The 11,357-nt window shown below is 40.1% G+C and overlaps 1 protein-coding gene across 2 annotated transcripts in view; it reads left to right on the top strand.

Moving 5' to 3' along the window:
• Ccdc191 (coiled-coil domain containing 191) overlaps positions 1-11,357 on the top strand; it is a 75,023-nt gene that overhangs the window by 1,347 nt on the left and 62,319 nt on the right. For both annotated transcript variants that reach the window (XM_040750798.1, XM_013116853.3), the window contains exons 2-3: positions 1,635-1,673; positions 8,601-8,742. In XM_040750798.1, the coding sequence (XP_040606732.1) occupies positions 8,604-8,742 (139 nt within the window). In that variant the 5' untranslated portion in view covers positions 1,635-1,673; positions 8,601-8,603. The remainder of the gene's footprint in view (positions 1-1,634; positions 1,674-8,600; positions 8,743-11,357) is intronic.

The following is an 11,357-nucleotide window of genomic DNA, read 5'->3' as shown; positions in this document are numbered from 1 at the left end:
CAAATGAGAATGTCGAAATGGAGGGAACTCAACTTTCAGCTGCAGAGCAGTTTTGCCAGCTTTTTCACCCCTCACGTTCCTTCAAACAGAAAAACAATCCTTTGGCTGTGTGGGTTTTGTGGGTGCCCCCGGCAGTCATTTCTGTGGGGTACTCTAAATATAGGAACTATGTACACAGGGCACATTCCACTTAGTGGAAATCATGCTCCTGATACTGGAAGGCACGGGCCAGCGCATTAGAGAGTGGAAACTGAGGTCACTCCAGCTGCAAAGTATCAGTTGCATAATAGATGGGGCCAAAAATAGCTTATGAATATAGATTTGATGATGAAAGGTAAAAAATAATTGGGACAACTTAGAACTACAAAAAAAGAGGGTTGGATTTTTTTCCCTTTTCTTGCTGATAATGTTCATTATTACTGTCTAGAGGATAAAGAAAGTAAAGACACAAGAGCGCCTTGAAATTCCACTGTGTTCGAATAGGATCAGCTCTTTCTTTGTTGCACTGACAGTTACTCAGCAGAACAGCTGCAGTAATTGTGGGAAAGGTGACAGTAGGGAAGCGAGGGAGAGGATTGGGCCTTTCCCACCAACTTCCACGTGCCAGTTAGTTTGCTGCCCCATCATTTTTATTTTTAAATACCTGATTTTTTTTTTCAGAGCAAATACCCCTGTTTGCTCAGTGGTTATTAGAGAGTTCTGAAAGCTTCTGGGAGTCAGAGAATAGAGTGGAGGCTCTTTGAGGTCTGATCTCTTGTTTCAGATTAATATCACATCTGGGTAGAAATGCTGGGAAGTGTCAAACGGCTTTAATCCCGAGCTGGGCATGGTGGGGCACACCTTTATTCCCAGCACTCGGAGGCAGGGGCAGGCAGATCTCTGTGAGTTCGAGACCAGCCTGGTTTACAAAAGCTAGTTTCAGGTCAGCCTCCAAAGCCACAGAGAAACCCTGCCCTTCCCCCTAAAAAATCGACTTTAATCCCAGCACTCAGGAGGCAGCTGCAGGCAGATCTCTGTGAGTTCAAGGCCAGCCTGGTCTATGTTCCAGGACAACCAGAGTTGTTAAACAGAGAAATCCTGTCTTGAAAAATAAAAAAAAGCGAAATCATCTGGATAGAGATTAATTTTCTTCATTATATGCTTGGTGCAACAGTAGAAGTTGAGTAATATAATTCTGTTCTTCACCCCCACTCCTGTTGGACCACACATCATCTTGGGTCTAGGAAGGACAGGAAGGCAGCTGGATACTTGTGCAAGGACCATAACAGCCTTTAAGTAGGAAGAAAGGACCATAACAGTCTTTAAGCAGAGAATTACAGGAGAGGTGAATTAAACCAGTATTAGTATGGAGTTTCACATCCAGTATCTCTGTACCTTGGCTCAGCCCTGGAGAATTTAAGAAAAAACACTGATGCCTAGACTGCTGATCAGTTACATTACAGTCTCAAGGCAGGTTAGAAAAGAAGTAATAAGGCTTCCTGTTCCTTCTACTGTGGTTTAGTGTGCTCTCATTGCTGGTTGATGCTGAACTTGCATATGAACTTTCCATCTGCATTAGTGGGAAGGATGGCTTAAAATGGCACTGTTGATAGAATGATTATTGTGCATTAATACTTTGTATCTGTTTTCTACAGTCTGCATTTGACCCTGACAGTGTGGGGCCTTGGATTAAGGTAAGGCATTTCAGAATCAGGATAGAAAGAGATGTGAGAGTCAGACATAATGACAGATCTCCAATGTGCATATGCATGACTGTTGTTATTCCCATGTGACTATGTATGTTACCTCCATTTCATACTTTTTAAAAAAGATTTATTTATTATGTATGAAACATTCTGTCTGCATGTGTTCTTGCAGGGCGGAAGAGGGCGCTAGATTGAATGACAGATGGCTGTGAGCCACCATGTGGTGGCTAGGAATTGAACTCAGGACCTCTGGAAGGGAAGCCAGTGCTCTTAAGTGCTGAGCCATCCCTCCAGCTGCCCGAGGCCCCCTCCCCTCCGCCCCAATTTCATACTTTTTAATATCTTTAATTGTTTTGTTGGTTTTCATGAGCGAGCTTAAGTATAAGTGATGAGAAAACATGTGGATAGGTATGTCTTTCATCTGGCATGGGTATCACATGAAGAGGCCAAAGGAGGAAGAAAAGAGAGGTATTGGGAGAGAATGCTGTAACCATCAGACACAAGGAAGACTATTCTGTAGTTACTTCAATATGGGGACCCATTGGGAAAGCTGCATGGGTGTCACCAGAATTCTCTGTCTAGAACAATCCAAAAATGGAGTGAAGGTTTTTTTTTTTTTTTTTTTTTTTTAGAAAGAGGCATATTTTCATCACTGGAGGTATTGGAGTAAACTCTAAAATTCACTTAATGTTAAACTAGTAAAGAGTATATTTGAACATCCATTGAGAGGGCATTGGGTTAGGTAACCCCCACAGAAGCTGTTGTTATAAATGACCGATGATATCTTCCAGTCATGAAATGTTTATTGTTTAATTTAGAAACCATTTGAATTCAAATTACCTTTAAAACACTTCAAGGGTGTACCTCTGAGTGTTAACTTAGCATTTGTTGTAATCAGTTTGTGTAGCACATAGTTCAAAATCATGTAGAATTTTCCTGAGAGAATATTCTATCTGATAGTATTTTGAACAAATGTTATCTAAGTTGACAGCATTGTGGGCACCAGGCCAGCTACATCCCAGGCTAGCTGTAATATTTTCTTTAGCTATTTATTCATTTTGCTATTATTTGTTGAGTGCCTACCAAATGCAAGCTCAGTATGTTGAGTACCAGAGCTAAAGTGAGACCCAGGCCAGAGTTCATAGTGCAGTGGAGCATAAATAACCTCCCTAAAGCTGATAGAGAATTAAAGATATAAGGGACGCACATGGTGGGAGGCATCAATGTAGATGGGGCTAGAGTAGACTTCCTGACCACTACAGAAGCCCTATCTCAAAAGCAGGCTAAAACAGATCACATCATGAATGCCAGCCTCTGGAAGTCCACTTAACCTCTAGTAAACCTAGCTTGCACGTCAGTGACCAGAATCCCAGTACGGATTTCCTGCAGGGCTTAATCACATACCTACTTCCACTTCTTTCAGGAACTCAAGGGTAAAATTCCATTTTGTCTTGTTCCTATGACTTTCCTCCTTCATACAGCTGTCAGCAAGCTGTACTCAGATTTTTATCATTCCTCTAAATCTTCCGCACTGGCCTTTTTTCCATCATGTCTTCAAATCTCCCATCTTGAAAAAAAATCAATAAATTCTCATATGACCCTGCATATGAGATTATAGATCTGATTATGGAATGATTTTATTTTCTTATCTAATATCTAGCAATATGCATAATATGGACTCTTGGCTTTTATACTTCATTATTCTCTCTTGTTATAATTATTATTGCTTAGTTTCTTTTTCTTATTCAGTTGACGAAAGTACCACACACACACACACACACACACAATTCATTTATTTCACTTTCCATTCCACAGAAACTGTTACTAGAAATGACTTCCTGACCAAATGCAGTCATCTTTTGATAGCTGTCAAGTGTCTCCAGTTTAATTTGGTAGCTTTGATGTCTGTTTTTTAGACACCCTCTACTCCATTATCTTTGTCTATTGGACTGTTTTCTCTTGCTTCTCCTATTACCTTTCTGTTCTCTGCCTTTTTTTTCTTTCCAGTTTTATTCCATAAAATAGCACAACTCTGGGAATACCCTGAGTAGTTGCAGTCTTTCCTCCTAAACCTTCCAAATCCTCTTGAGTGGCCCACGCTTTCCAAAACAGCTGAGGATATGTTCAGGGCAAGGCTGGTAAAGATAGATAAAGGCCTCTCTTTAGAAGAGAAAAGGAAGGTTGCCCGGTTACATCATGGATCTAGCTGAAGTAAGTAACGGTAATTTTTTATGGTACAAAGAAAACTGATGCATTAAATGGATCCAGTGGGATTATCACTGCTAAAGTGAAGGGATGGGGACTTGGGAATAAGATAGTACCTGAATATCCACATGAGTAGGAAGGAAGAGAAGATGCTCTTTCAAAGGTCTTACAGATATGGAGGAGAGAATGGCTAGTAATGACTAAAGGCTTGATTGGGTCCAATTCAGTGTTGTGGGATAAGAGGAATAAAACATGGAAATGGGATGATGATGTTGGAGAGGTGGTTAACAGGGTTTGGTTCAAGTAATGAAACATCCTGTACAGCATGGTTCTGGTTAAGTGGGCTGCTAAAGTAGAATTGTGTGGAGTGATGAGGTGAAACAGGAGGTCCAGCAAACCCTGATGCACATCCACAAAGATGGAGAAATCACTTAGAATCAGGCAGGTGCTTGGCTAGCACTAAATTCAGTACTCTGTGATCTACAATTCATCTTTATCTTGTCTGACTCATCTTACTCCAGTACATCCTCCTGCTTGATTGAGCTTTCCACACATGTATTCTGTGTGTGGTCGGATGAAACTGTTTCCTACAGGTAGGCATCTGAGGTCCTCTGTCACTCAGACAATATCAGTTTATCTGAAACAGCACATACACTGACACTCTGAATGCTTCCTCTCCCCCAGGTCTTTCTCCTTCCCCTCTATCAAGCAGGTGCTCCTGCTTTGTTCCTCGCTGATGCTTCAGCCTGGAATATCTGTTGTCTCTGAGACATGATCTAGATCCTTCCCATACAACTTAGCTTTAGATGCCCCATACCCACTTCAGCAACCTAACCCCATCCCTGAGTAGTTTCCTTTAGGTTTATGTTATACCCACATTTATTAATGAAACATCAAATACTTAATTTTATAAAGAGTGACTTCTGAAAGAATTGGCACTTTCAAAACTATATAAAACATTCGAATATAAGGATATGTTAAGCTCCTGTTTGTATCATCTGGTCTTAAGGAAATGAAGGGTCATGTTGTAACCACAATTCTGCTATCTGTTAGTAAAGAAACTTTCATGGAACGTAGTTACTAACTAATAAGCTTCTTTTTAGGGCTGGAAAGATTGCTCAGTCATTAAAGCATTTGTAAGAACCTGAGTTGATTGTCAAAATCCATATTGGTGGTGTTGTCATTGAAACTAGGGAAGCAGAGACAGGTGGACCCCAGGGCCCTCTGGCCATCCAGCATAGCCTAATTGGTGGCTCCAAGCCAGTGAAAAAAAGAACAATACCCAAGGTTGTCATCTATCCTGCACACATAGGTACACACACACCTACACTTACTTGCACACACACACACACACACACACAGAGGGGGGGGCTTATTTTTAAATTACTCTTACTTCAGAACGACTCATGAATGACTTATTATGCAGATGGCATATGGAACCAAAAGCAAAAACTTGAACTTTCTAAGAATGGAACGTTATATTTGTTTCCCTGTATTGTTTACTAGGTTGCTACTCCTACCCAGACTTATTGAAAGAACAAGATGCTAAATGGACAGGAGTTACTGAGATGTAGATTAGACCCCTCTTAGCTCTTATATATTTGTTTTTGGAGGAAGAAATAATATTTTAAGACAAAGTACTTAAGACATTTTAATCCTTAGTGTTGTCTAGTGGGTGTTTTAAGCACTGAGCAACTTTAGAACTGAGCAAACATTTCTTTTTACTCACTTGTCATGTCCAGACCCAGTTTTTCTTATGTTTCTCAAGCTCTTTACCATCTTATATTATGAACCTATACAAAGGCTGGAAAGATGGTTCATGGGGTGAAGGCTCTTGCCGCCCAGCCTTAGCCACAATTGTGGAAGGAGAGAACTGACTCCTGCAAGTTATCCTTCGACATCCATCCATACACATACATAAAGATTAAATGTATACAATAAAACATTTTTTAAAAACACTACTCAAATTTTCAATGAAATGACATCATACAGTTATCTCTTGTGTTCATAGTCTAAAGAATTAAATCAAGTCTACAAATCTCTTATTTCTTTTTCTTATATGGGTGTTAGTTTAAAATTGAAGTTGATAACTTTATCTGTTTTTTCTTTGCACGTGTATATATACAAGCATAAAGAATGTATATATAAAGTCATTTTCTTAGAACTTAAGAACCTAAAGGGTAGCCCTATGGCAACATAATCATAATCAATGCATTTACCAGCTCACGCCGTAGCATAGATGCAGACAACCCATGGACTCTGAGAAACACCATGGGAAACAGTCTTTGTAGTGTGACCTGTATCTCCTAACTCAATTCTGATGAGATCAGGTTTTGTTTTTCTATTTTATAGCACTCCCTTTCCCTGCTCCAGCCCCTCCTATAACCTTATTTCTCTGCTGACATCTGAAGCCTAACACAGGCAACATGAGAGTTAGCTCATCCTATGGCAAGTTTTTGCAAAGTTATTACCAAGCTTTCTGCCAAGGGCAAAAGGCAAAGTCATTCCCAAAATAGGTCAGGAAGGCTATGAACACGGTAGTGTAACATCTTTGAGTAAATCTCCAAGTTACTTCTTCCTTTACTAAATATTTCTTGGCACTGACCGAAGCCTAGCAAGAATCTGATTCCTAGGGCTTCCCATGTGAAGAAGGAAAGTTTCTGCTAATGTTCTATTTGGAGGCCATAGTAAAAAAAAGTGTATTGTAAAATGATAAAAGATACAGAGTCAGAGGAAAAAGAGGAGAGTCAAGAGCAGGAGGTTACAATTGTGTAGAGAAGCCCTCCTGGGAAGGTGCATTTTGAGCAGAGATTGGAGGTTAGAAAAGGGGTGATCTGGGCATGGATGGGAGAGGTATGCAGACAGAGGGGTGGTAATTACTGAGGCCTTGACATGGCAGCACTGTATAGTTTAGTATCTGAGGATGAACTCTAAAGGGTCAATGTGGTTGACACAAAGTGAGCTGTGAGATGGAGAGCTCACAAGGGGACTGGCAACTCAGGATATTGAAGCACAGTGTAAGGACTTACCTTAATTGTAATGGAAATATTTAAGTGTTTTATGATAGGGCTTTCATATGAAAGTGACCAATTGCTGCTCTAAAGATGGTTCCAGAAAAGCTGTTAGGAAACTGTCATTCCTTGAACTGAGGTGATAGCTGTAGAGATGATGTGAAGGGGTTAGTTTATAAATGTATTTTGAGAACAGGGTCAAAATATTTTCTAACCTGTATGAGGAGGGAGGGAAGGAAAGAGAGAACGAGAAAAGGGATGATGGGTGGGGACAGAGAGTCTGATTTTAGGTTAAGGATGACTCCAAAGTTTTCACCTAAAGAACTGAATCATGAGTTGTCATTTGCCGGTGCCAGTCTGAAGAGTGAGCACTCAGTAAGAACCAGAGAATGCGAATGGACTTTGGGAGCCCATTCCACATAGAGAGATGCTCTCTCACCCTGGACACATTGGTGGGGGGGTAGGGCTCTGCCCTGGATAATGTGACTGACTTTAGAGATACCCCATGAAGGGCCTCATCCTCCCTGGAGAGTCGAGTGGGGATTGAATGGGGGGTTGGAGGAATGGGGGATGGGGGAGAAGGGGAAGGAGAGGGTGCTGGATTTGACATGTGAAGCAAGCTTGTTTCTAATTTAAATAAATAAAAAAGTAAAAAAATATTGTTCCTTTAGAAGGAAAAATTATACATCTTAAATGCTGGCTCCAGTGAGTTATAAATCCATTTTTGTAAGGTATAACTGCTCTTAATTATTGAACAATTCAATAAAGATACAATAGCAGGAATGAAAAAAAAAGAACCAGGGAATGCAGGTTTGTGGAGACACAGATGCAGAGATTTACCTATGAAGCAGAATGTTCCCTACTCTGTCCAAAGTCCAAGATACTTTGCTGAACTCCATCATTCCCTTCCCCAGTTCTGTGAATTTGCTTATGTTTTTATTAAACTCTTGTTGAGTTAAAAGTCTAGATGACCATAGTGGTGGCCGTCTATCTCAATTTTATTGAACCTATGGTTTGCCTAATACACACTGGTGGTCCCTTTTAGCTATAGTAATTTGAAAACTCAGCTTATGCTTCCTGTTAACTTACAAGCCCCAGTGTCACAGAAATTGATATCAGATGTTTGTTCAGAATAAAGTATTCAGGTTTCAGGACCCATGCTAATGCCCTAAACAAAAGTTACCAAAAGGGGGAAAAATAGGTAGTAAGAATGTGACCAAAGTATGTTACATATGTATAAATGTGCCATAATGAAACCACTATTTTGGACAATTAATACACGTTAATAAAAATAAATATTCACTCTACTTATTGTATTGTGTATCTCTGTGTGGGGGGGGGTATAGACATGCTATGGCACACGTGTGGAGGTCAGTTCTCTCCTGCCACCTTGTGGGGCTTGGGGAAGAAGCTCAGGCTGTTAGGCCAACACCTCACATCAGTCCTGTTTTCCACGTACTTAAGCCTAAACAACATACTTAGAAACACCAGGAATGCTGGTTAGAACTTGGTGAACTGCTTGATTAATTCAACATTACATATAAAACTAAAATATTGCCTAGAGGTCCAATAAAAATAGGAAAATTAAAGAGTCGTACTAGATGTTAGAAAAGCAGCTTCTGGAATTCTCTAACCCTGAATGAGGAAGTTACTATCATCTGATGGATTTCTTCTTCTTCTTTTTCCTGTTATTTTGAAGAGTATGGAGAAAGCTTCAGAATTTGCCATTTCAAATACATATTCTACCAGGAGTGCAGATTTACCTGGCAGGCTCTGGCGACATGCGGTAGATCTGGGAACACGTGAGCACACAGAGTACCATGATGATGTCTATGAAGAAGGTGAGAGATGCATTTATAGGTGATATTAGCAGTTCTTAAAGCATGGCCCAGCGTTCTCTGCAAAGCACCCTCCCCCTTGCTCTTAACCTTTGCTTCTCTACTATCCTAAAGCTGCCATTCTGGGGCTAACTCCATCTCTACATGTAAGGCCATCTGTAAATGGGTGTGTGTTGTGTGTGTTTATGAAGATGCCAGAGGAGGCCAGAGGCATCAGGTTCCCTGGAACTAGAGATACAGGTGGTTGTGAGCCACCTGGTGTGGGTACTAGGACCTGAACTTGGGTTCCTTGCAAGAGAAATCTATACTGAGCCATATCCCAAGCCCCACAAGGCTGTATGTAAAGCCCACTTGGTTTCCTAAATTTGAAGCAGCCACTGGCAGAAGCAATTTAATAGAATAGTTAACTGGTGAGTGGTGTAAGGTACTGGTCCTATGACACAGATGGTGGCAAGTTAAGTTGATCTGGTATTCTACTGATGACTAGACCTCAAGTTTATAAATTAGTTTCGTAAAGAACTAAACCATTTTAACCTCCTTGTCTCCTCAAAGTTCCCTTCATTTGGAATTCGCCATCTTGATTACTGAGTGACTGAAGAACTGTGCCACCTAGGATTCAAGGGATTGAGTGGAACCTGCAAAGCAGGCTAGGAAGGAAACTCTCTAGAGGAGGGGGAAGACAGAGTACTGTGCCCTGCAAGCCCGCTTCTGTTTGGATGACTTATTCCATGTATCTCTTCATTTATCCTATGCATGCATATTGAAGTCTGGCTCCACTGTATTAGGCTGTATGAGTTTTGACTCTGAACAAGGAAAGCAAAGCTGAGCTTCCATGGAGTAAGCACTCTAGTGTGAAAATGAAGAGAATTAAAAACAAGTTATCAGGTAGTGGATTATTCAGAGCATTCCAGATAGAAGGCAAGGTGGTGTCAAGAGCCTGGAGTACAGACAAGCTTGGAGTACATAAGGAGCTAAAGGAAAACCCTTGAGCCTGGTGCTTCAGGAGACATGAGCATGTAGGAGTGAGCAGGGGACACATCACATAGGGCATTATTGGTCCCCAAATCCCATGGATTTTATTCTGATCGTAATAGGATGGGATTGAAGTATAAGGGCCCATGATTTAAATATAGAAAGAATGTGATGTTTGAGGGTGGGGCATGAGGGGAAAGTAAGCAGTGGGAAGCTTCTGGAGGGGCTTGGGTAAGAAGTAATAATGGTTCATCTCAGGTGGTTAGTAGTTCATTCACTGTACTTTCAAGAGCCCTCAGAAACCCTACACCTGGAAGAAATGTTGTCTTACTCCATTTGTGGACTCTTCTGATGGGGAGAAGTATTTTATCCCCACAACACCTACTGTCCTGAGAAAATACTAGTCCATACCAGCCTGTGTTGTTGTATGGGCAGATCATGCTTTACAAAGTTCTGTTTTTGTTCCCTTTGCATCAGCTCCATAATATGCTCTGATAACTAATGCCGTGAGGAGCATACTATGAAAAATTCTGCTTTTCTGCTTGCTTTCCCCATCCAGCATGAGGAGCTGTATAGGATGACTTCAAAGGAAGTGCTCTTTCTTGTTCGTTTAGTACTTCCTGGTAAGCCCTAACTGTGAATGGCATTTGGTAGACCTGGATTGTTTTACATACAAATTATATACATAAAGGCACAACTTGTTGAAAATGGGTTAATAATTGTCATCTCCCTTTCTCTGCCCTCTTCTAGCATATTTCTTATACTCAGTCTCTACTGTAGTCCTCCTGAGGCACCTTCCAGAACCCCTAGTGGATGCCTGAAACTGTACATAATGCCAAACCATACAGTATTTTTTCATATACTTACATAGTCATGATAAAAATTTACTTCATAAATTAATCACAATAAGAGATTGACAATAAAATAATAAAACCAAACAATTATATAAGTACATAACTTAAATGACTGTCATCTCTTATCCTGTCCTCACTGTTATCCTTGTGAGTGATGTTGCAAAGTGAAGTGAATGACAAAAGCATGGAGGCAGCATTGGGCTATTATTTAAGGGTTCCTTGAACACTGTCACTACATTGTTGTTGCAGGCAATTAGTCTAATAAATGAGATGACAGTTCATCTATTAACTAACAGCAGATAGTGTGACTGGTATGAATGTGCGGGACAAAGGAGGGACTCATATCCCAGGAATGGCATACGACAGAACATGATTTTATTATGATATTTAAACTGAGTGCAATTCAGAACTTAGAAATTATTTCTGGAATTTTCCATGTGATATTTTTGGACTCCAGTTGACTTAGGCAACTAAAACTGGAAGATGGGACTACAGATAAAGGGCCACTATTATCATTTGTTTTCTGCTGTTTTATCTATGCTAAACATTTCTTGACTTCAGTTAATATACAGAAATACCTAATTACATCAGAACTATGAGGTAACAGTAAATTGGTGACAGTAATGCTAAAGTAGATGTTTTTCTTTGAAATTTCTATGTCATAGACTGAGGAAGAGCTCTTTGATGATAATAAAGATGATGAATATAATTCTAATATAAATATTTTCTTCTATATTTACTTGTACTTTTCTTTCATTTATTTATTGGTTTGTTTATTCTTGCATGAGTTTA

Source organism: Mesocricetus auratus, unplaced genomic scaffold (assembly GCF_017639785.1).
Source record: "Mesocricetus auratus isolate SY011 unplaced genomic scaffold, BCM_Maur_2.0 Super-Scaffold_100008, whole genome shotgun sequence".
In the NCBI taxonomy this organism is placed as follows: Eukaryota; Metazoa; Chordata; class Mammalia; order Rodentia; family Cricetidae; genus Mesocricetus; species Mesocricetus auratus.
This window is presented reverse-complemented; position numbering and strand designations above follow the sequence as displayed.